The sequence below is a fragment of the Ascaphus truei genome, chromosome 23, assembly GCF_040206685.1.
Source record: "Ascaphus truei isolate aAscTru1 chromosome 23, aAscTru1.hap1, whole genome shotgun sequence".
Taxonomy (NCBI): domain Eukaryota; kingdom Metazoa; phylum Chordata; class Amphibia; order Anura; family Ascaphidae; genus Ascaphus; species Ascaphus truei.
Window position 1 is genome coordinate 2,043,693 of NC_134505.1, and position 25,431 is coordinate 2,069,123.

Genomic DNA, 25,431 nt, shown 5'->3' on the forward strand with positions numbered 1-25,431 from the left:
GTGTACTCTGTGTCTCTCTCAAATCTTATCATTGCACTGTAAACTTTTTGTCGAAACAAAGAATAACGTGAATAACTTGTTACAAAAAAAAAATAATCTAACTCACCCCCGTGGTGCTTTATCGATGTTCGATTCGCAGAATTTGGGAGCGGGGCTCGAGTTTGTATGATCACACTGCCAATAAATAAGCACTTTTCCATTTACCGGGCACCCCGTTTTCTGGTACGTTGTAAATCAAATGAACCATTTGAATAGAAATAGCATCGGGACCAGGCTACGGAGACTTACCTTGACGTTGGTTAGCAGGCTGGTCATTATTCGATCAAAGGATGTAACCAAAAGTCTCCTTTGTCTTACAGACGTAGGTTTCACAATGTATGTTTATTTCCCCGTTTGTTGTTAGGCCCAATGGGGGAGGCGCAGGGATTCACTTTCTGTTTTTTTACTATATGGATGTGTTGGCCGCACATGTTCTCGTCTCGTGGACACCCGAGGAGTGAACGCCAAGAGCTAGACCATCGTCCCCTCCCCAATTGAACAGGGCAGTCTGCAGAGTTTAACGGGGGATGAATTCGGCCAAGGAAACTATTAGTGAGATCGGTGGGAACAAGCACAAAGTAGAGTGAGGGAGGTAGAGACAGGGGGAGGAGGGGGAGAACAGATGAGAGCTGGGAACAGAGGGAGAGAACGGAGGATTAAAGCAAGGGAGAAAAAGGAGAGCTGGTAATAGAAGGGGAGAGCTGGGAACAGAGGGGGAGCACAGAGCTGGCAATAGAGGAGTAAGGCTGGAATAGAAGGGGAGGTAGAGTAGATGAGGACTGGGGGGCCAATGCAGAACAAGAGTAGTGAGCAGAAAAGCCGATTAAAGAACGAAGCCCAATATTGATCTTCAACAAATGAACTTTAGTGACAGTGCAAGTGAGGGTGGAAGCAGCTCTGCTCTAGAAGACCATCTCAACTCACAGACTACCACCGAGTGGTAAGCCAGACCTTTCACCTGCCTCCAATATTTTACCATGTGTTGTTCCCCTCCTTGTAGAGGTCATTTAACTGTCCCACTGGCCGTACAAACAAACATGGGGCCATCCCCATGAGATTAGAGGAAAGGAGATTTTTACCAGCAGCAAAACTGGATCTCTCCAGCAAGGGCAGCGACAATGCAGCATTTACTACCCATGGAGACTGTGATGGAAGATACACTGGATATATTTAAGGTTGGACATCCTTTATACAAAGGAGAAAGAACACACAGGATGTTGTCCCATGAATACAGCCGGTTACTGGAGTGAAGAATTTCCGACCCCGTTATCATAGATTAATGGCAACTGGGTTTTTGTTTCTTGAATGGAAGTATAAATATAAGACGAGTTATCTCACCCAAATTTAGCACTTAAGAAAAGGTTTAAGCCGGTGGACATTCGCCTTGTATCAACCTCATCTACAGAGACCTCCTATTGGGCCAGTATTTGGGATTACCTAGAACAATCTGCCAAGACCCCTGCCAAGTGTGCCATGAAAGCGAACCTTTACCGTGCCGGGAGGGGGCGTCTGCACCAGCATGGCACTGGAACTTCTGGTCATGTGACCGCTCTTGAAGCCATCAAATGACTTGACCAGGCCCAAAACATAAGCGGTTTGCCCATTCCGTAGAAGCACTGGACTGACCGCCATGTAGAGATTGCTCATTAAAGAACAGTTTAAGCGATGGGTTGCATCACAAGCGTAATTTGAAATGAGATTTCGGTGGGCCGATTTTGCACCCAAACCAACCCGTAGTATATCTAGTCCCCAATGTTTTTGCAGGTCGAACAAATACAAATAAATCACCTTACGCAAGCGTTGTTGACTTGTTGATTTTATCAAATCGTTTTAAGATTCTTTATTTTTATTTTACATAACATTTCAAGAGCTTTAAAGTGCGTATTCTAAATAATATACATACACCTGTACTAAACTAGGAGTTCTTAAGGAGATCATGCAAGCCTTATACAAATATACAAAGCCAAAACGGGAAAGGTTTTTGGAGCATTGGAGAGGGGAAAGGGGGGTAGCGGTCTCTAATTAACCCCTACACAGCCAAAAGGGTCTGCAAAGCATTGCTCTACAATTCGTCTGCCTTGCCAAAAAAAATTCTTTGGCCGGGGACCCAAGTGACGTTCTGCACGTGATGCGTTTAATGGGTTGTGGTTCATTCCTGTACCGATACGTTGACGACATAGTTTTACACGTTCTACTAATGCAATGCAGGACCCCCCTGGCAGTGAAGGTTTTTTTTAATTTTGGCTTAAGGCTTTAGCAAAATGACCTCTAAAATTAGGCAGCCACTAGGGCTACAAGAAAACTGATTATTGTAAGAGATAATAACCAAACTCCTTGCCGTAATAATGCTGGTCATCGTAACATTGGAGAGCGTATTCGGTTACCCCAGCATTAAAGTGCAGGTAAAATGAAAGCTTTCGAATAAATTTACAAAGAGCGTTTTTAAAGCAGCGATTATTTTAAAGCTTAAAAATACTTTTTAATTTTTTTTTTTAATTCTGTAACAGGAAAAGTTTTTTGCTGGATAAAAGTTAAAAGACATGGGGGGGGGGGGGGTTAAGATAAGCATTACATGGCATTGCAACAAGCTGTAGTAAAGGAGAGAAGTGCTATCTTGAAGTGTAAAAGACCCCTTGTTAGTGTGTGTGTGTTAAATAATGTGTATGGTAAACCTACCCAGCTTGAAAATTGCAAAGCCAGTACTACCAGCCTACACTGAGACCCAAATGTTCGAAACAGCTGTCTGTGAGTGGTTTGACTGGCTTTGCATCTCATCCCATGCTGTGCTTCAAAGCTGTGTGAACAGCAGAGCATTTGCTTATAAAAGGTTCCATGTAAAAATGGATTTCAGGCAAAAGGTGACATGGTGTGCTCATTTGCATGTCATTCCCCAGAATCCCTTGCTGCAGTGGGAGCACTGTATGCTGAGTGATAATGGTTGAAAGGCAGGGTTGCAGACCTGTCTAAGACATGTGAATGTGCTCACAAGTGATATTCTTTACTGGATATATATATATATATATATTTATTATTATTTTTTCATTCAAGAGCATTTTGATAGCTGTACATTTTCAAAACGAGTTAACCCTTTATTTTCAACGGTGCCTTTCCATCATGTGGTGTGACCAAAACCAAAACAATACCCATGGAATTCAAGATAAAAATTAGAATGAGAACATAAACACAATATCCATTCTCTGATTGGCCCCGTCCCGGAGACCATCTTCAGGACAACGGGGGGGACTGTCGTTGAAGATGATGTGAAACGGAGTCCTGGCTCTGGTTGGACCATGGGTGGGGTTACCCACTTCTAAACAGGGGGAGCAGGTCACGACGACCGATGTCATTCGGGCGACAACCAGTTGGGTCGAAGTGGTTGGCCCAAGTAGTCACCTTATTATACATCGAGCTACATCTGGCCCCCCAGCTTCGTCTACGGTTCTCTTCCATCTACAGCTTTACACCAACTCAACCATAAGCAAGAAGGATCTTCCCATGATTTTTGGATGTTTTGCCTTCTTGACCGCCTTGAGATGGGGAGACCCATCAAATGAATAAATAGACAGTCGGCAACCTTAACCATGACCTGTACGGTGTAGGTGCTCTCTGATCGCTCAATGTGCCCTGAAGCTGCATCTGTACCATGGTTAGTGTGTCTAGCACGGCAGTGAATAGGATATTCTTGCTAGGCAAGATTTGCGCCCCCAAACTTAATGGAACTCCAAGCTTCCCTACGCAAGGAGAAGATGGCTTCACATATTTTAACGGGGACATTTTTTTTTCTTTCTTCTCTCCCCGACTACAACCGAGACTGGGGAGGGGGGTTTGATTCCGTCCGGCTGCCCCCTTTTATCTGGATGTCCCTGTGTGTTCAACAAGAGTTTGCAGAGGCAACGCCCCCTTATCTCCCCCTCCCCTTATCTTTATTGTCTTTATGATGAAGGACAGGGTGGACCGAGGGTAAAAAAAAAAAAAGCACTCCATTGACAAACACTCCTGGAAGAGAAGCACAATTTGTAATTAATTCCAAAAGAAGCCCCCCCCCCCCCCCAAAAAAAACAGCCAAATCCTTGCATTTTATAGCGGTTAGATTAGTCTAAGGAAGCTGATGAAATGATTAAGATTCTCTACAAAAAGGTTTCGTCTTTTTGGCCAGCCATGTAGGCTTTTAAATGTGGGGGGGGGATGGGGGGGGGAGTTTAAAAACTGTACGCCAAGATGCAGGTCTGTTTCAAAAGGATTTCTAACGACAGAACGGGGGGGGGGGGGGGAAGGGGTGGGAGGAGGTCTTCTAAGTGGTGCTGTTCCACAAGACCCTTTCCAGCTCCAAAGCCACCATCTTATTTATGCCCGACACAAATTAATGGGCTCCGTTTAATACACGGGGCCTGATATTTCTTATATAATTAGTAGTTACCATGTAAGCCAAAAAATAACAATTTGTGTGTGTGTGTGTGTCTGGGCGTGTGCGCGCGTGTGTGTGTGTGTATGTGCGCGTGTTCCACTTCAGGCGTGGCTGCATCGAAAACAAATTAAAGCGCTTTAGAGATCTAAGCGAACGTCGATCTTAAGAGCCAGAACATTCTTCGACTGCACCAGGTTGGGACGTTTGTATGAACGCTGCCCAGCTCCGGATGGAATGGAAAGTTACATACTGGACGTTGGGGACATCTCGGATGTCCATGCCAGCCTCGTTTATACATCTGGTCAACCCCCCCTTCCCTGCGTTCCTGGGCAAGAGACGGGGCTCACCGGCTGCTGAAGAAAAAAAAAACTACGGTGGTGATACTTATGCCAAAGACCCGACCGTGGCAAAGGGTTCAACGGTGACCACTTCAGCTGGCGCAAAATTCTATATTAGGCTTCTATGGCCCCAACGCATCGTCTTGAATGGAACCCAATATGGCGTTCACTGCGTCTTAACCCATATTCATTATATAGAATAGGGGTTATGACTCTTGGATCATGGGTTATATATATCGCTTGCTCTGGTGGGTGTAGAGTTGGGAAAGAGGCGCATGAGGTTATGGGGGGGGGGGGGGGGCGCAACCTTTGGCCGTCGGGGCTGGAAGTTAGTTTTGAGGTTGCTGTAGCTCCGTCCTGAATTCCAACATGGAGTTGCGCAAGCCGGGGCGTCAGACAGCCACTGGAAACTTAGCCGGGCTCCCAATGCAACCCCGACTTCTCACCATAACCCAACCATCGAGTGTGATCCAACAGCCCAACGCCACGCAGAGAAGGCAAGAGGATCAGACTAGTGAACGGCTGGCACTGTTAGCCCCCCCATCGCTAACAAAAGGGGGCCAGGGCGACGCTTTGCTTTCAAAGCTCTCTTGACCCTCTGCGTTGGTGGATTTCCATATCCATCTCGGCTAGCCATCCGCACGTCAACATCTCGTCCGTATTGTTACCGCCGACAAAAAAAAACCCCAAATCCACGGTGTTAACGACGAGAGGAAGAAAGCCAGAAAAACCCACGACGCGTGACTCGTAGTGCCCGGCCAAGCGGCAGCCATCTTTAAGTGAGAAAGTTCCTGAACTGACACTCTAGAATGTGTGGGTTCTAGATCCGTCCCCCAGGCGGGGGCGTGGGAGGGAGGCGGGGGGAAACTCCTCAGTAGCGAGCGGAGTACCAGTCGTTGTCGTTGATTTGGATCAGCTCGGTGACGACGTCCATGAGGTTGTACTTGTGCTTGCGCAGGAGGCGCTGGTTGAGCTGCCGGTCGCAGAAGCCCATCTCCAGGAGGATGGCCATCATGGCCCCGGCCTGGTCCTCGGAACACGGTGGCTGGAGGAGAAGACGGGAGAAGGAAGGTTCAGTGTAGGCGCGGCGTTGGTAACGACCCGCTTTACCCATTTCCTTAAAAACGTCTTGTGGATCTGGGTGGATAATAACCCGTCTTGCACAACATATAAATTCAGGTAAAAAACGGTGTTATTCAATTATATAACCTATAAAATCACAGTCAAAGGCTTCTTTCCACAGAGGGATAATACTATATTATAGTGTATTACACCATCAGACTAGCATTATATATATATACAGTGTTCGACAAACCTATACATTTGCACGCCCCGGGCGAGTGGATTTAACATCGTGGCGAGCTCCTATTGGCCCAAGCAGCACACGTGTGGTACTAGGTGGCGAGTAGATTTTTTGGTTATTGGCCAGCGTGATGCAGGCGATTTAACTTTTTGAGTGCCGGGGGTTGGGGATGTCGTGGTGCTTGGAGTGCCGGGGGTTGGGAGATGATCGGAGTGCCTGAGTGCCGGGGGTTGGGGATGTCTGTTCGAGTGCCGGGGGTTGGGGATGTCGTGGTGCTTGGGTGCCGGGGATGTATGCTCGAATGCTGGTGGTTAGGGATGTCTGTTCGAGTGCCCTGGGTTGGGGATGTTGTGGTGCTTGGGTGCCGGGGGTTGGGGATGTCGTGGTGCTTGAGTGCCGGGGGTTGGGGATGTCATAGTGCTCGAGTGCCGGGGGTTGGGGATGTCGTGGTGCTTGAGTGCCGGGGGTTGGGGATGTCATAGTGCTCGAGTGCCGGGGGTTGGGGATGTCGTGGTGCTTGAGTGCTGGGGGTTGGGGATGTTGTGGTGCCTGAGTGCTGGGGGTTGGGGATGTCTGCTCGAGTGCCGGGGATGTTGTGGTGCTTGAGTGCCGGGGGTTGGGGATGTTGTGGTGCTTGAGTGATGGGGTTGGGGATGTCGTGGTGCTTGAGTGCCGGGGGTTGGGGATGTTGTGGTGCCTGAGTGCTGGGGGTTGGGGATGTCTGCTCGAGTGCCGGGGATGTTGTGGTGCTTGAGTGCCGGGGGTTGGGGATGTTGTGGTGCTTGAGTGATGGGGTTGGGGATGTCGTGGTGCTTGGAGTGCCGGGGGTTGGGAGATGATCGGAGTGCCTGAGTGCCGGGGGTTGGGGATGTCTGCCTGAGTGCCGGGGGTTGGGGATGTCGTGGTGTTTGAGTGCCGGGGGTTGGGAGAGGGTCGGAGTGCCTGAGTGCCGGGGGTTGGGAGAGGGTCGGAGTGCCTGATTGCTGGGTGTTGAGGATGTCATGGTGCCTGATTCCCTGGGGTTGGGGATGTCGTGGTGCCTGAGTGCCGGGGGTTGGGGACGTCGTGGTGCTTGAGTGCCGGGGGTTGGGAGAGGGTCGGAGTGCCTGAGTGCCGGGGGTTGGGAGAGGGTCGGAGTGCCTGAGTGCCGGGGGTTGGGAGAGGGTCGGAGTGCCCGATTGCCGGGTGTTGAGGATGTCATGGTGCCTGATTCCCTGGGGTTGGGGATGTCATGGTGCTTGAGTGCCGGGGGTTGGGAGAGGGTCGGAGTGCCTGAGTGCAGGGGGTTGGGAATGTCGTGGTGCTTGAGTGCCGGGGGTTGGCAGAGGGTCGGGGTGCCTGAGCGCCGGGGGTTGAGGATGTCTTGGTGCTTGAGTGCCGGGGATGTATGCTCGAATGCTGGTGGTTAGGGATGTCTGTTCGAGTGCCCTGGGTTGGGGATGTTGTGGTGCTTGAGTGCCGGGGGTTGGGGATGTCGTGGTGCTTGAGTGCTGGGGATGTCGTGGTGCCCGAGTGCCGGGGGTTGGGGATGTCTGCTTGAGTGCCGGGGGTTGGGGATGTCGTGGTGCCTGAGTGCCGGGGGTTGGGGATGTCGGGGTGCTTGAGTGCCGGGGGTTGGGGATGTCGTGGTGCTTGAGTACCGGGGGTTGGGGATGTCGTGGTGCTTGAGTGCCGGGGGTTGGGGATGTCTGCTCAAGTGCCAGGGGTTGGGGATGTTGTGGTGCTTGGGTGCCGGGGGTTGGGGATGTCGTGGTGCTTGAGTGCCGGGGTTGGGGATGTCGTGGTGCTTGAGTACCGGGGGTTGGGGATGTCGTGGTGCTTGAGTGCCGGGGTTGGGGATGTCGTGGTGCTTGAGTGCCGGGGGTTGGGGATGTCGTGGTGCTTGAGTGCCGGGGGTTGGGGATGTCGTGGTGCTTGAGTGCCGGGGGTTGGGGATGTCGTGGTGCCAGAGTGCCGGGGGTTGGGGATGTCGTGGTGCCAGAGTGCCGGGGGTTGGGGATGTCGTGGTGCTCGAGTACCGGGGGTTGGAGTGCCGGAGTGCCCCTCCTGCACAGTGCAGTCACGTGACCCCATTCAAGAGACTGCGGCGGCCACTTGAAGAAACGGAAGAGGAAGGATCCTCCTGTGTTTCCTCAAGGGAACGCAAGACGTGATGGAACCCAGGAACAAAAACAGACCCTTTGAGGAAGAGTTAGTGACTGAGCCACCGGGCCCCCAGAGTGCACGTTCCCATGATGTACAGACTACATCCTGGGGCGCTCAAAGGGTTAAGTAGGAACGGCACCTTTCCTGCTCAGTATCTCAGGAACCAGGAGGTTCCCCGGAGGTGAAACCAACGTGGTTCTGCTCCCGAGACAGTATGCACTCAACTTGGAAGGCGCCTTCAAATTGTCAAATTGGTCAGCGGGACAATGTCTCCCGCCGATCAAGGTTATCAGCACAGGATTCTGGGAGCTGCAGTCCTGCTCGCGATATAACCGTACAAGGTACCGGATCACACCACTGACTTCTAGATGCGTTGGTACCAAGCCGGTACCGCGATTACAGGACCGGGCCTCCAACCCACGAAGGCGGGCCAAAAATATGGATGCACATGTACGAGAATTCCAGAGAAAGAACAAGGCACAATGACGACGATGACGGTCCATATGAACTCACCTGGGCCATCTCTGGTTGTCCAGCGAATAGGGCCTTGTAGGCCGATGCAGCAACAGACAGAGCTCCCTTAACAAGACCCCCAGCGATGCCCACTCTGTGGTGCCTGCTATGAAGAGGTAGAGGGGTCAAAGGAATGGCCCTGCGTACCAGGTCGGGGAAAAAAAAAAAAACGTAAGCAGCTTATCAGTGTCATTGAGTCAAATCTCGCTCAACCCTTCTAGTGACCTATTGACGTACCTAGAACCTCACCAGGCCAGAAACCTTATTGACGTTCTAGGTACATCAGGGGAAATGTGCTGTGTTTTCAGGGGCGTCTAAACCAAAATCACAGGACCGCAAATGCTGAAGATCCGATGGCATTCGGTGCTGCCGGACCTTCAACACCGGAAACGTTCCAAGTAACCGTCATCACTTCAATTTGTGGCTTGTGAAAAACGAATGTGTCGCTTTTCTACGGCAACACCGAATTCAAGCAGATCAACTATTATAACGAATATTCATGGAAATTTACCGGACCTTGTCTTTCAACTCCAAACACAGGAAATATAACTAGGTGAGATGCCACGATTATATTCCCGAGAGATCAAGTTAACCACTTCTAGAACACCAAAAAAACGTGTTAACGGTTACCTGGTATCAAACCACTCTCTGGGTGTCGGGGGGTTAGCCGAAGAGTCTGTCCTTGGGAGGTTCTCAGTAGAAGGACCTTGGATAGAAACAATGGAAGATCAGTACCAGGGCTAGTTTTAAACCCCACTGACCAGCCATGAAAGCCGTAATCCCGTCTTTCCCATATTGTTATTCAAAGGGATTTTCCGCAGCTGAACCACCTTATTTTTTTTTTTATATGTAGCTCTGGCGACCACCACGCGCCCTATATACTTACCGGTATAAATGCCGATGTCCCTTCCTGAATTGTAAAAGATGGCGCCCGCAGAAACCCAATAGGAAGCTGCTCCGTCATCCCCCTCCTCCCTACCCCCCCACAGCTTCCTATTGGCCCACAAGTCCTGCAGAATTTGGCAGCCATTTTTATTTCCCTAGTGGGAGCAAAAACACCAGCATCTAAGACCAGCAATTATCTCTGGTCTCCACGGCTAAAAAAAAAAAATAGCAAGTTTCAGCTCCGGAGAAACCCCAATGACCATCATCAAATTGGTCCAATTTTTTTCTTCATCGATAGGTATTGCATTCAAATCCAAGAGACATTTTTTGGGTGGGTGTTTGTGGGGGGGGGGGGGGGGGAGGGGGTGAATAACATTTTTTTCCTTAATATAATTATTAATAGGGGTTGCTCAGTAGTTTGGTATACACTACGATCCAGGAGTGTAATACCGGCACGAAAGGGGCACCCGTTTCCTGTATTTCAAACGTCGCCCTCGCCAGCTGTTGTTATTGCTATTGCCTTGGCTGGCGAGAGCCCGCCCACCACTCTCTAGTGGATAGACTTCCGGCTCCGGGTCAGGAACCCTGCGGGAATCTGCAGTAGAAGAGTGCGGCCTGGGCAGGGGTTTTTGACGGCGTCAGCGACTACAGAGGACGGTGGAAGCTCCATCGTGCACGCGGTTACACCATATTGTAAGTTTTAATATACAGCGTGCTAATAAATAAAAGTGACGATTGTTTGACTCTGAATTTTCTTCTTCTCTGCGCTCCAACTTTTTTTTTGCGCATTTGGATGGACTGTTGGCCCGGCTGATCGCCGGAGATTGTAGGACCTGCGGGAGAAGATTCTCACTTCAAGAGATTTCCTGAAGGCAACGGACAAGCCTTTTTTTTGGGAACTTTGATCAGGAGATGCAACCAAATGACCCCCTTTGTCACACAGACTGAGGTTGTAAAATGTAAACATGCCACTACTATATGGTGTAGGAGTTTGAGCTAGCTGAGAATGTGTGTTAATCAATTTCTGACTGGCAACAGTTGTATGGAGGTAGGTGGTCCCTCCCCCCAAGAGCTCACGCCTCCTCACCTTTGTAACTTGAGAGATCTTTTCACTGCTGCAAAGAACAGGACTTACTATGGTTCTTTCCCCTCATACAGAGGTAAAAGGGGAGGGCTCACAGTGTGGTGCTAGGACCTGAATTAATGTTGGTTATACCTTGACGTTTGGTATGCAGGCTTACGACGCTTTGGCCAAAGGATCTAACTAAATAACCAAGTCAATATTATTATTATTATTGAAGTATTTAAACTTTATACGTATTACTCTACATGTTTTGTCAATTGGATGTAGCATTGGGCACCCCTTGTCTTGTGTTGTATACATTTGCCACGCTCATTAGCACTCTTTTTGACGTACATATATATTCATGATGTGGTGGGTGTAGGAGTTTGAGCTAGCTGGGAATGTGTGTGTTAACTACTATATTTTATCCCAAATTGGTAGGAGCGCAGGCTCTGGTCTTTGTTTTCCATATTTGCCCAGGAGGTCATACAGCTTTCATATTTCGTCACAGATGGCTTATGTGAGCACCTATTGTCCCGCCATGTCCCATCTTTGCACTCCAAAGGGTTCACCTTCAACATTTCGACTGCATTTGTGCTTCAAGGGTTACCCATCCTCCATGTATTTGTAAATATAAATAAACAACAAAGTGTGGGACCTTCTCGTACAGGACATTGACAGACAGAATATGGTCACACTTACCTCTACTTGATGGAGCGGGGACAGAAGATCGGACGTCTGCAGCTCCTGCCTCCTCTTCTACAGTCATGGAGGGACCTTGCAGCTCCTGGGACATCCTTCAAAAACAGGCACGCAACAGAAGGCACATTGTAAAAACCTGGATCCTCCAAGTGTGTATCCATACGGAATGGGATCCTATGCTGAACTAGCTGCCTACACGTTCTGAATGGGGGGTGGGCGGGGTTCCTTTCATTGTGTGACCATAAAAGGTGGAGTAACTGGATCAGCACATAGATTTGGAAACCGTAGCTCCCTTCAACGAGCTGTGGTCTGCAGACGTTCCTACCCCATTGGTGTTGTGAGGGTGTGTATGTATGTGCGTAACGTAATGGTAAGAACATTAGATTCATTCGATTCTAAGTCTAATGGGAGTGGGGAGGGGGGGGGTTCCTTTCATTGTGTTACGATAAAGGTGGAGTAACTGGATCAGTACAGGGATTTGGAAACAGTAGATCCCTTCAACGAGCTGTGGTCTACAGACGTTCCCACCCCACTGGTGGCGTGTGTGTGTGTGTGTGTATCGTAATGGTAAGAACGTTAGATTCTAAGTCACCTTTTTACTTGGGGTGACTTAATGAGACGCCAACCTACGTCAACATCTCGTTAAGTGTTGAAGTGGCCATACCGTTTGCTTTTTTTGGTGTTTGCTTTAGTAGATGCAGTCGCGGTTTAGCTTTAAGGCACTATAATTATTTCATTACCATTTCTTGTGCGAGAGGGGGAGCGCAAGGCTACCACACCCTCTCACCCGCGGGATCGCGCCCCGGGATGCAATAACATTGGCTACATCTGTAGTCAACGCAGGGACTTAACCGGACGTTAGTTAGAACATACAGCTCAGCCCCCTTATAACGCTGCGCTTGGGGTCCAAAGAATCACACCGCGCTATAAGCGGGACGCGTTAGAAATAATGCACCATTGTGTGCGTTGTACAATAAAGTATTTAAGGTACCAATAACCGTGTTGTAAAGTATTCCTAAATACGATAAATTGGGAGCCACGTGTGCATCGCGCTATAAACGGATTCGCGTTGTAGAGGACCGCGCTATAACGGGGTTGAGCTGTACCTAAAAAAAAAGTGGCGTTATTCCCCACCAAACCCTTAAATGTAGGTTTCCCTGGAAGGGCAACGAGAAAGGGAAGAGTCCCACTTCTGTGAAGGACCAAGTGACTTCTATACGTCCCCAAACACTCCTCTATACAACACGTGGACAGATGCCTGTGAACAAGCCTGAGATACCTGGGAAATATACCAATTTGAATATACTTTGCATATTTCCCAGATGTCTCTGGGGCGATCACAGGAAATCTCTCCACGTGTTGTATAAAGGACTGCTTGGGAGGCGTATAGAAGTCACTTGGTACTTTACAGAAATAAGACTATCTCCCCCCGCCTCCCCCCTCTAATCACCAGCAAAACCCACTATTTCAGGGCCTGGATGGGCGAAACATCCCCTTCTGGGAAGACATGCTTAACTCCGTGTTATTTGACGTTGACGCCCCCCGGCTGTGCCAACTCTAATGAGGAGTTAACCTCACGGAACGCAACGGTCGCTACAGATTTTTGGGGACGGTATGAGCTCCGAGCTAACGGGACTCTCTGTGGCTCTCGCCCCAAGTAACGAGCGATAACGGGTAGAAGTACGTCGGCTATATCTGTGCATAGAAAAGAACATTGGTCGAGTCGACCATGGTCAGGAACCGAAACGCGTCGGCTATATCTGTGCATAGAAAAGAACATTGGTCGAGTCGACCATGGTCAGGAACCGAAACGCGTCGGCTATATCTGTGCATAGAAAAGAACATTGGTCGAGTCGACCATGGTCAGGAACCGAAACGCGTCGGCTATATCTGTGCATAGAAAAGAACATTGGTCGAGTCGACCATGGTCAGGAACCGAAACGCGTCGGCTATATCTGTGCATAGAAAAGAACATTGGTCGAGTCGACCATGGTCAGGAACCGAAACGCGTCGGCTATATCTGTGCATAGAAAAGAACATTGGTCGAGTCGACCATGGTCAGGAACCGAAACGCGTCGGCTATATCTGTGCATAGAAAAGAACATTGGTCGAGTCGACCATGGTCAGGAACCGAAACGCGTCGGCTATATCTGTGCATAGAAAAGAACATTGGTCGAGTCGACCATGGTCAGGAACCGAAACGCGTCGGCTATATCTGTGCATAGAAAAGAACATTGGTCGAGTCGACCATGGTCAGGAACCGAAACGCGTCGGCTATAACGGTGTAACTTCAATTCTATTTTGGGATTTTTTTGGTGCCCCCCGTAGCCTTACTCGAAGATGTATCGTATCTACACATAGCTCGTACCTCAGCTGGGGTGAGGGCCTCAACACCTCGGGGGTAAGAGGCACAGCGTCCAGTGTCTGCGACGTGGTGAGGATGTCGTTGATGCTGTGAGCTTGCAACAGGTTGGCTCCTCCTCCAGTTCCGTCGTCCTCTGCCGACTCGGTCCCGCTCTCCTTGTCGCCGCCCGTCTCGGAGAGCGCCGAGCTGTACATCGACTCGCCTATGGGGCGGCTGGTGTCGAAACACTCGGGCAGGACGATGATGTAATCTTCCGTGGAGTCGCAGGACCCCTGGCTTTCGATTTCGTCCAGGAGGTCGTCCTCTTCCTGCCCGTCGCCGTAGAGATCTGGCTTGGCGCCTGGGGGGAAAAAAAAGGGGGGGAAGGTGGGGCACAAAGTCGAATGAAGGGGCAGCGCCACCTAGTATTAAAAAAACAAACATTGCAACGTAAACAACTTCCTTAAAAAGCAGCACTCCCTTCCTACTCACCGTAACAAAAATATAAAGTTTTTCTCTTTCTTTTTACCAGGTCCTTTTTGCTGCTGAATTAAGGTGGTTGATCCGCTTTAAAGGAGACCAAATTGAGGTCACTTTTGCGGAGGAACGGCATCTTTAAAAAAAGTCTACGGGGGAGGCTCCGATAAGGGGGTAACGGAGATACAAGTCCATGGCAGAAGAGCGGGAACCGGGCGCCGATGTCACCTACTGGAGCTCAATGAATCCCGTCCTATATTCTAGACTTCTACTAACCAGCATCGGACTTCTCCTCGGCCTATGTTCTAGACTTCTACTAACCAGCATCGGGCTTCTCCTCGGCCTATGGCCTAAGCGGCTACTAACCTAAAATCGGACTTCTCCTCAGCCTATGTTCTAGACTGTTACTAACCACCATCAAACTTCTCCTCCGCCTATGTTCTAGACTGCTACTAACCAGCACCAGACTTATCCTCTGCCTATGTTCTAGACTGCTACTAACCAACATCAAACTTCTCCGCCGCCTATGTTCTAGACTGCTACTAACCACCATCAGGCTTCTCCTCTGCCTATGTTCTAGACTGCTACTAACCTGCATGGGACTGCTTCTCGTTGACCACGGCATCTTTGCCCGTAGCTCCCTGTAGATCGGGGCAGCTGAGTACCGAAGACGTCTTTGGGATGGCGCTCTCCTCTGATTTCACGCTGTAGTTGAAACTCGTTTGGGGCGATGACTGGAGGGAACCTGGAAACAGATGGTGAGACTCCATCATCCGATGAACAAAGGAACATAGGGCACAACGGGTTTAGCAAATCAAACTCATTAATTGAGCCAACACGACGTTTCGACCATAATGGTCTTTATCAAGTGACAATGGCATAAGTACCATCATCCAACATGGTCAGCTAAAGGCATGGAGTAGTGGTTGAGCCTTAAAAGCTTGTTGGTTCGATTCCTGCCCAGGTCCCTTATAGTCCATGCATACATGGAATAAACAAATGAAACATCTCCAAGTGGCTTTCCCAGAACATACGTTTGTGTCGATTCATGTAAAATATCTTCATCACATTAATGTTGTTCAATGTTTTAGTAGCTGTAGATGCGTTTTAAACGGTCAGTCTCTCCTAGGGGCAAAGTGTACTGATGGCAGTGACAAGGTTAAGGGGTCCTTCTCTCCTAGGGGCAAAGTGTACTAATGGCAGTGACATGGTTAAGGGGTCAGTCTCTCCTAGGGGCAAAGTGTACTAATGGCAGTGACATGGTTAAGGGGTCAGTCCCTCCTAGGGGCAATGTGTACTAATGGCAGTGACATGGTTAAGGGGTCAGTCACTCCCTCCTAGGGGCAAAGTGTGCTAATGGCAGGACATGTTTAAGGGATCAGTCTCTCTTAGGGGCAAAGTGTACTAATGGCAGTGACATGGTTAAGGGGTCAGTCTCTCCTAGGGGCAAAGTGTACTAATGGCAGTGACATGGTTAAGAGGTCAGTCCCTCCTAGGGGCAAAGTGTACTAATGGCAGTGACATGGTTAAGAGGTCAGTCCCTCCTAGGGGCAAAGTGTACTAATGGAAGTGAAATGGTTAAGGGTCCAGTCCCTCCTAGGGGCAAAGTGCACAGGCGGGAGTTTCATTTCCTTTGCCCGATGTCACTGTGTTCAACAAGAGTTTGCACAGTCGAAACCCTATGACCGAGTGCGACCCAACAGTCCAGCCCTACACACACCAGACGGCGCCAGCACTCACTCTGCGCGGACGTCCTCTTCTGCGGCGGGTTGTAGTCCGGCGCCGCGTCCAACGTCAGACTCCGCATCACCGTTTCGCAGACAAACTGCGTCCCGCTGATGTCCTCTTCCGCCTCCTCCTGCGGGGCGGCGCTCTCTGCCCTCTCCGGACCCTTGCTCACTCCTGCGGGGTGGGGGGAGGGGGAACAGTTCTGCGTTTGGCAAAGCGTTACAGGAAAAGGACGCTTCTTGTACATCCACGCCGCCATATTGTGACACCAATATGTACATAATACGGACATTATAGACCCAACTGCGTTATTTTTGGAAGTCCGGTTGGACGTGATTTTTTTTTTGGTGACCTCTTGTTCTTAAACGTGGTTCTCAGTCTCGGGGGCACTTTAACGGTGTCTTTACTACACGGTTGGAAGCCCTGCACCGTCCTAAATTACCGGCCGTTGGATATATACACGGCCTTGAGATTTTTTTTCTTCTTGCCCTTTTCCCTAGACTGGTTTCCCGTGGGTTAACCCGTCGCACGACGATGCAGTCAGATCTTAGAAGCACATAGATACATATCTATCCATCCATCCATATCTATCTCTATCCATCCCTAGCTATCCATGCATCCATCTCTACCCATCATCCCTCTATCCATCCAGCCACCCTTAGCTAGTCATCCAGTCATCATTAGCTATCCATCCTGCCATCCTTAGCAAGCCATCCAGTCACCCTTAGCAAGCCATCCAGCCACCCTTAGCTAGCCATCCAGCCATCCTTAGCAAGCCATCCAGCCATTCCTTAGCAAGCCATCCAGCCATTCCTTAGCAAGCCATCCAGCCATTCCTTAGCAAGCCATCCAGCCATTCCTTAGGTAGCCATCCAGCCATTCCTTAGCTAGCCATCCAGCCATTCCTTAGCTAGCCATCCAGCCATTCCTTAGCTAGCCATCCAGCCATTCCTTAGCTAGCCATCCAGCCATTCCTTAGCTAGCCATCCAGCCATTCCTTAGCTAGCCATCCAGCCATTCCTTAGCTAGCCATCCAGCCATTCCTTAGCTAGCCATCCAGCCATTCTTTAGCTAGTCATCCATCCATATCTATCTATCCAGTCAGATCTTAAAGCACAACTAGATCCATATCTCTATCTACCTCTAGCCATTCATCCCCACTTATCCACCCATATATATCCATTCATCTCCATCTATCCATACCTACCTATCCAGATCTATATTGAGTGTTCTTGAGAAATTTGCTGCGTCGTCCACCCTCTGAGCACCGAATGGACTGCAAATCACCCCCTGGTACCCCACATATTTAATATTGAAATTCCTTCACGAGAATTCTTGTCTGGGTGAAACAAAGATGGCCACTGGGTTCAGCCTCACTGGCAGCCAACAGAAAGCCGTGACATCACGAGACAACATGGCTGCTTCCGATTGGGTGACCCCCCCGCAGCCATCTTTGTTTTGGCGTGTTGGAGGGCCACAATTCATGCCCCAGCTTTAACCTAACGGCAAACCGGCAGACTCCGGAACAGCCCAGGAACGAGAAGCTACTGCGCCGATTCTGTGGTGCAAGATGAAGAATAAGCCACCTAGGTTCAGTGCATGAAGGGATGGGTGCCAAGCCAACGCCCTGGCTAAGGTGTCTCGGAGTCCACCTATAAAAAGGGAGCCACAGTGCGCCGCTTCAGCACAAAAGCTGTGGTCTTACCTACTCATGATATGGAGTCATGGGTCTACCATTTAATTAAAAGCTGTTGTAGATTTGTAGCAGGCCACGACGGGGGGAATAATATCACGTTGCGGCCCAAGACCTCATCGTCATGTTCAAGAGAGAAGAGACAGGGTTCGAAACGTTCGTTGCCCCACCGTGTCATCGGTGAAGAACGCTCATGTTGGGTCCGCTACAAAAGGTATCGCGCAACCTCCAACGAACCTACATTTCCTCCAGGACCAAATACAGCTACTAGAACTTGGATACTACATGGTGTTGGAGCTCGGAACTTTGATGCGCGTTGTCCATTCCGAAGGCCGTTTGAAGAACTTACCAGCCAGCGCCTTGTGCCCATTCCCTTCCGTCTCTTCCTCTATCTGCCCCAGTCCCGGTTTCTCAATCAACGGGCCGTCGTGTGGCAGAGGGGACATGCAGGGGGTCATATCTAGGAAGGAGAACCAGATTTCGTTACACTGGATTGCCCCTCTACATGGCGCACTTGCCAACAGACCCCGATAAGCTCCAGGTCATGATCACAGATTTCGTAGGCAGCGAGGCCAGTGTAGTGACTGCCAGGCATGGTGGCAATGGAGTTTTTTTTCTTCGTGTGTATGTTTTTAGTTATATAGCGTCATCTATTCTGCGCTTCAAGGACACAGAATACGGTGCCGGGAGCAAGGAAATCTGATGCCAAATAGTGGAGTACACAGAACCTTGCAGAGAATCTAGGAGTACACAGAGCCTTGCAGAGAATCTAGGAGTACACAGAGCCTTGCAGAGAATCTAGGAGTACACAGAGCCTTGCAGAGACTCTAGGAGTACACAGAACCTTGCAGACACACTAGGAGTACACAGAACCTTGCAGAGACTCTAGGAGTACACAGAACCTTGCAGAGACTCTAGGAGTACACAGAACCTTGCAGACACACTATGAGTACACAGAACCTTGCAGAGACTCTAGGAGTACACAGAACCTTGCAGAGACTCTAGGAGTACATAGAACCTTGCAGAGACTCTAGGAGTACACAGAACCTTGCAGAGACTCTAGGAGTACACAGAACCTTGCAGAGAATCTAGGAGTACACAGAACCTTGCAGAGACTCTAGGAGTACACAGAACCTTGCAGAGAATCTAGGAGTACACAGAGCCTTGCAGAGACACTAGGAGTACACAGAACCTTGCAGAGACTCTAGGAGTACACAGAACCTTGCAGAGACTCTAGGAGTACACAGAACCTTGCAGAGACTCTAGGAGTACACAGAACCTTGCAGAGACTCTAGGAGTACACAGAACCTTGCAGAGACTCTAGGAGTACACAGAACCTTGCAGAGAATCTAGGAGTACGCAGAACCTTGCAGAGACTCTAGGAGTACACAGAACCTTGCAGAGAATCTAGGACTACACAGAACCTTGCAGAGAATCTAGGAGTACGCAGAACCTTGCAGAGACTCTAGGAGTACACAGAACCTTGCAGAGACTCTAGGAGTACACAGAACCTTGCAGAGACTCTAGGAGTACACAGAACCTTGCAGAGACTCTAGGAGTACGCAGAACCTTGCAGAGACACTAGGAGTACGCAGAACCTTGCAGAGACTCTAGGAGTACACAGAACCTTGCAGAGAATCTAGGAGTACACAGAACCTTGCAGAGACTCTAGGAGTACACAGAACCTTGCAGAGACTCTAGGAGTACACAGAACCTTGCAGAGACTCTAGGAGTACACAGAACCTTGCAGAGAATCTAGGAGTACACAGAACCTTGCAGAGACTCTAGGAGTACACAGAACCTTGCAGAGACACTAGGAGTACACAGAACCTTGCAGAGACACTAGGAGTACGCAGAACCTTGCAGAGACTCTAGGAGTACGCAGAACCTTGCAGAGACTCTAGGAGTATGCAGAACCTTGCAGAGAAACTAGGAGTACACAGAACCTTGCAGAGACTCTAGGAGTACGCAGAACCTTGCACAGACTCTAGGAGTACACAGAACCTTGCAGAGACTCTAGGAGTACGCAGAACCTTGCAGAGACTCTAGGAGTACACAGAACCTTGCAGAGACTCTAGGAGTACGCAGAGCCTTGCAGAGACTCTAGGAGTACGCAGAACCTTGCAGAGAATCTAGGAGTACACAGAACCTTGCAGAGACTCTAGGAGTACACAGAACCTTGCAGAGAATCTAGGAGTACACAGAACCTTGCAGAGACTCTAGGAGTACGCAGAACCTTGCAGAGACTCTAGGAGTACACAGAACCTTGCAGAGACTCTAGGAGTACACAGAACCTTGCAGAGACTCTAGGAGTACACAGAACCTTGCAGAGACACTAGGAGTACACAGAACCTTGCAGAGACACTAGGAGTACGCAGAACCTTGCAGAGACTCTAGGAGTACGCAGAACCTTGCAGAGACTCTAGGAGTACGCAGAACCTTGCAGAGAAACTAGGAGTACACAGAACCTTGCAGAGACTCTAGGAGTACGCAGAACCTTGCAGAGACACTAGGAGTACACAGAACCTTGCAGAGACACTAGGAGTACGCAGAACCTTGCAGAGACTCTAGGAGTACGCAGAACCTTGCAGAGACTAAGCGAGCAGAAGCTTGGCCTAATTATACACTATATCGAGCCTTTACGGGGCAAAAAAAGCCGGTGTGTTGTTGAGGTTACTCACCGACGGGTGTGTTGTGCGGGACGCGTTCCAGTTCTTGAACGATGTTGATATCCAACAGCTCAAAAGACAGCAAGTCCTAAAACGCAGAAATAAAGATGCAGGGTCATCACCGACTGGGGGGTGAGGGGGGTAAACGCGGCAACATAAACAAGTGCAGAGTATTGTTAAATAGAACGAGCGAGCTGAAAGTGCAAAGAGAACGGGGACATTAGAGACGCCATGGCTTCTTAACGCTTTCCAGGAGAAAGTACTTCTGGTGTAAAAAGAAAAGGAGTAGTGGATCCACAGAGCTGTGTGCCAGCAGAGGTGGCAGAGGGTAATACAGGAAAAAAATCGGAGGCCAGCACGCTCATGGACTTTGTGATCAACGGTGTTTATTGGATGGTCAGCGTTTCGGTCCGAAGTGTGGACCCTGGTCTCCGATGACTACCAGACTTGCCCTGGCTCTCCTGCATGCCCCCGTGGCAGAATACTTTGCACAGGGCGAGTACTCTCTCCCCTCCCCCCCCCCCCCCAGTACTAAACATGAAGGGTAATGCAGTTCCCACCTGCTAGGCACAAGAAGATATCCAACATGGAAAAGGGGGCAGCCGGGGCAAGAAGATAAAGTCTGAGGGGTCACAGCGGGTAGGAAAAGGAGCAGAGGAGATGGATTAGTTGGTTATTATCTGCTGCCCATCTTAACCTTTCCAGGTTACCCAATACCAGTCTACTTCCCGGGTTGACTACTTCAAGCCAGCATCGATAATAATAATAATACTAATAGAAGCCGTGGTACCCAGAGCGTGGAAATAAAATAGTTATGGTACTATGGGTGTGGAAATACTTCTAGTACCATCCCACTTCAACTATAATGGAGTGGTTATTTGATGCTCTCATTCCCCAGTAGCACGGTCTAGAACTTCTAGACAGTCATGGAGAGGAAGACCACATGGAATAAGTGAATCATTGGGGTCCTTACCCAAAGAGAGAGTCGGGACCTACCTGAGCAGTGAGGAGGTCCACAGATGGGATATACATCTCTCTGTCAGTGTGCGGGCTCCTTATCTTCACCGGAGTGGACGCCGTGGGCAGGTCCACCATCTCAAGAGCTTCTCCCAACTGCTGGTCGATAGATCCAGTGGAGACCTCCTGGAGACGGGCAAGGTTACACAAGGTCAGCGGTGGCAATAGAGAACTATACAACACCTGCAGATGTATGAGAGGGGCAAAATGTATACAACATATCACGTGTGACTAATGTGAAACATGTGACATGGCAAAATGTATACAACATATCACGTGTGACTAATGTGAAACATGTGACATGGCAAAATGTATACAACATATCACGTGTGACTAATGTGAAACATGTGACATGGCAAAATGTATACAACATATCACGTGTGACTAATGTGAAACATGCGACATATCAGGATAGATGCACTGCACGCACGGAACACCAACATGTATGTGTGTTTATATCACAGACACATTATAATTGTGGATTATATATACATTTTTCTATGCTTTGGGTTCTAGCACATTTTTCCGCACAAGAACATGTGTGTGTGAGATATCGATATATATCTATATTATATATATACACACACACCATCTATTTCAACCCGTGTCTCCCCACTGCTGGATGAAGCCTCCCCAGTGATCTCCCAGGTCCTGCGGTTACAGCCTTGGGGAGGCTTCGTCCAGCAGTGGGGAGACACGAGCTGGAGAGGATGGGATGAGGGAATGTGTGGGAGCGACGTGGAGAAGAGAGGCTGTAACCGCAGGACCTGGGAGATCACTGGGGAGGCTTCATCCAGCAGTGGGGAGACACGGGCTGGAGAGGATGGGATGAGGGAATGTGTGGGAGCGACGTGGAGAAGAGAGGCTGTAACCGCAGGACCTGGGAGATCACTGGGGAGGCTTCATCCAGCAGTGGGGAGACACGGGCTGGAGAGGATGGGATGAGGGAATGTGTGGGAGCGACGTGGAGAAGAGAGGCTGTAACCGCAGGACCTGGGAGATCACTGGGGAGGCTTCGTCCAGCAGTGGGGAGACACGGGCTGGGGAGGATGGGATGAGGGAATGTGTGGGAGCGACGTTTAGAAGAGAGGCTGTAACGGCAGGACCTGGGAGATCACTGGGGAGGCTTCATCCAGCAGTGGGGAGACACGGGCTGGGGAGGATGGGATGAGGGAATGTATGGGAGCCACGTGGAGAAGAGAGGCTGTAACCGCAGGACCTGGGGGATCACTGGGGAGGCTTCATCCAGCAGTGGGGAGACACGGGCTGGAGAGGATGGGATGAGGGAGTGTGTGGGAGCGACGTGGAGAAGAGAGGCTGTAACCGCAGGACCTGGGAGATCACTGGGGAGGCTTCATCCAGCAGTGGGGAGACACGGGCTGGGGAGGATGGGATGAGGGAATGTGTGGGAGCGACGTGGAGAAGAGAGGCTGTAACCGCAGGACCTGGGAGATCACTGGGGAGGCTTCATCCAGCAGTGGGGAGACACGGGCTGGAGAGGATGGGATGAGGGAATGTGTGGGAGCAACGTGGAGAATAGAGGCTGTAACCGCAGGACCTGGGGGATCACTGGGGAGACTTCATCCAGCAGTGGGGAGACGCGGGCTGGAGAGGATGGGATGAGGGAATGTGTGGGAGCGACGTGGAGAAGAGAGGCTGTAACCGCAGGACCTGGGAGATCACTGGGGAGGCTTCATCCAGCAGCGGGGAGACACGGGCTGGAGAGGACGGGATGAGGGAATGTGTGGGAGCGACGTGGAGAAGAGCGACTGTAACCGCAGGACCTGGGAGATCACTGGGGAGGCTTCATCCAGCAGTGGGGAGACATGGGCTGGAGAGGATGGGATGAGGGAATGTGTGGGAGCGACGTGGAGAAGAGAGGCTGTAACCGCAGGACCTGGGGGATCACTGGGGATGCTTCATCCAGCAGTGGGGAGACACGGGCTGGAGAGGATGGGATGAGGGAGTGTGTGGGAGCGACGTGGAGAAGAGAGGCTGTAACCGCAGGACCTGGGAGATCACTGGGGAGGCTTCATCCAGCAGTGGGGAGACACGGGCTGGGGAGGATGGGATGAGGGAATGTGTGGGAGCGACGTGGAGAAGAGAGACTGTAACTGCAGGACCTGGGGAATCACTGGGGAGGCTTCATCCAGCAGTGGGGCGCCAAGGTCTGAAGATAATGATATATATATAGCTTTGGACATATACAACAGCCCTATTCTTTTATACAACAGGCTCGCCATACACCAGAAGGACACAGAAGCCGGTACTTACCTCTTCTTTACCGGAAACAAACCCCTTCCCATTGTCCTCCCGGTTATCGGGGCAAGGGAGGGAGTCCACGATGATGCTGCACCAAACTCGCGGTCCAAACTGCTCCCCCTTGTGCGCCAGGCGCCAGTGAGAGGTGTAGGTCCCCTCCAAGGCCGGGGCTATGAATTCGACGGAAACGGCCCCCACCTGTCCGGGAAGCAGGGAGGGGACCGGAGTGTCTTTTCGGGAAGAGGACGCCAGCGTTAGGTTCCCCCACATAAATTTCAGCTGTGAAAGGGGAATGAAGCAGGGGAACCGTTAACTGGGGTGCAGGCCCAACGCAGAGCGACAGGGGGGGGGGGGGGTAACTGGAGATACACAGCACTGCTTAGAAAAGGGTGTACGAAGAGGAGTAACTGGAATCCACAACTACATATATAGTGTGTGTGTGTGTGTGTGTGTGTGTGTGCGAGAGTGTGTGCGCGTGAGAGTGCGCGTGAGAGAGTGTGCGTGAGAGAGAGGGGGGGGGGGGAAGTGGAGATACACAGCACTGCTTAGAAAAGGGTGTACGAAGAGGAGTAACTGGAATCCACAACTACATATAGTGTGTGTGTGTGTGTGTGTGTGTGTGCGAGAGTGAGAGAGTGTGCGCGAGAGAGTGCGCGCGAGAGAGGAGGGGGGGGGGAAGTGGAGATACACAGCACTGCTTAGAAAAGGGTGTACGAAGAGGAGTAACTAGAATCCACAACTACATATAGTGTGTGTGTGTGTGTGTGTGTGTGCGAGAGTGAGAGTGTGTGCGCGAGAGAGTGCGCGTGAGAGAATGTGCGCGAGAGTGAGGGGGGAGGGGGGATGTGGAGATACACAGCACTGCTTAGAAAAGGGTGTACGAAGAGGAGTAACTGGAATCCACAACTACATATAGTGTGTGTGTGTGTGTGTGTGTGTGTGTGTGTGTGTGTGTGCGCGAGAGTGAGAGAGTGTGCGCGAGAGAGTGCGCGCGAGAGAGGAGGGGGGGGGGAAGTGGAGATACACAGCACTGCTTAGAAAAGGGTGTACGAAGAGGAGTAACTAGAATCCACAACTACATATAGTGTGTGTGCGCGCGCACGCACAGAGAGTGCACGAGAGAGTGCACGAGAGTAAGCTTGAGCGAGCGCGCACGAGAGAGCGCGCGAGAGAGAGTGCACGAGAGAGAGTGCATAAAATGCAGGTAGTAGTGGAATTCCACTAGAGGTAAATTAACTGCCTGGGTGCAGACTGCAGCAAAGGTAAGTGTAACAGGGTGAGGAAGGCACAGAGGGAACAGAAACGTTACTCTGGGTAAATAAATTTCAGATTTTTTCTCCAAGACCTTGTGTGCCCGCTTCCTATGCTGGTATACACACATGCAGGCTTTACGGCTTACAACGCTATACTGCAAGGAAGAAGGTAACTAATACAAAGTGTATGAGTGTGTGTGTGTGTGTGTGGTGTGTGGTGTGTGGTGTGTGGTGTGTGGTGTGTGGTGTGTGTGTGTGACAGCTCAACCCCGTTATATTATTTTTTAAATTATTATTATTAATATAACATTATTTATTGCTAACAGACACACACACACACACACACACACACACACACACCTCCCCCCTACACTAATAATTTTACCATACCATGCAGGAATTGAACCCGGGACCCTTCACACACTAGTAGCAATTCTCTACCTGCTACACCCCAGGGTTGGTGTGATGTCATTGACTCCATAAACAAACTTAACTTCTACTGCACCGCACTGAAAGGCGACACTGTGCAGAAGTTACATTTGTGTATAGTTTACAATTAAGCTCGGCTAACACAGTACACGTTCTATGTATATAT

General features: G+C 50.2%; 1 protein-coding gene across 9 annotated transcripts in view; it reads right to left on the minus strand.

Annotated features, from left to right (window-relative positions):
* Positions 1–1,839: 1,839 nt before the first annotated feature.
* The window catches only part of NBR1 (NBR1 autophagy cargo receptor), a 62,250-nt gene continuing 38,658 nt past the window's right edge, over positions 1,840–25,431 (minus strand). For 6 of the 9 annotated variants that reach the window (XM_075580197.1, XM_075580201.1, XM_075580199.1 and 3 more), the window contains 11 exons: positions 23,596–23,862; positions 21,301–21,504; positions 20,317–20,392; positions 17,985–18,095; positions 15,955–16,116; positions 14,807–14,959; positions 13,762–14,098; positions 11,394–11,488; positions 9,374–9,449; positions 8,744–8,882; positions 1,840–5,827 (listed from right to left, as the gene is read on the minus strand). In XM_075580197.1, coding sequence (XP_075436312.1) covers positions 5,654–5,827; positions 8,744–8,882; positions 9,374–9,449; positions 11,394–11,488; positions 13,762–14,098; positions 14,807–14,959; positions 15,955–16,116; positions 17,985–18,095; positions 20,317–20,392; positions 21,301–21,504; positions 23,596–23,862 — 1,794 coding nt within the window. In that variant the 3' untranslated portion in view covers positions 1,840–5,653. The remainder of the gene's footprint in view (positions 5,828–8,743; positions 8,883–9,373; positions 9,450–11,393; positions 11,489–13,761; positions 14,099–14,806; positions 14,960–15,954; positions 16,117–17,984; positions 18,096–20,316; positions 20,393–21,300; positions 21,505–23,595; positions 23,863–25,431) is intronic. The other 3 variants (XR_012789965.1, XM_075580202.1, XM_075580203.1) reach the window with 3 other exon arrangements.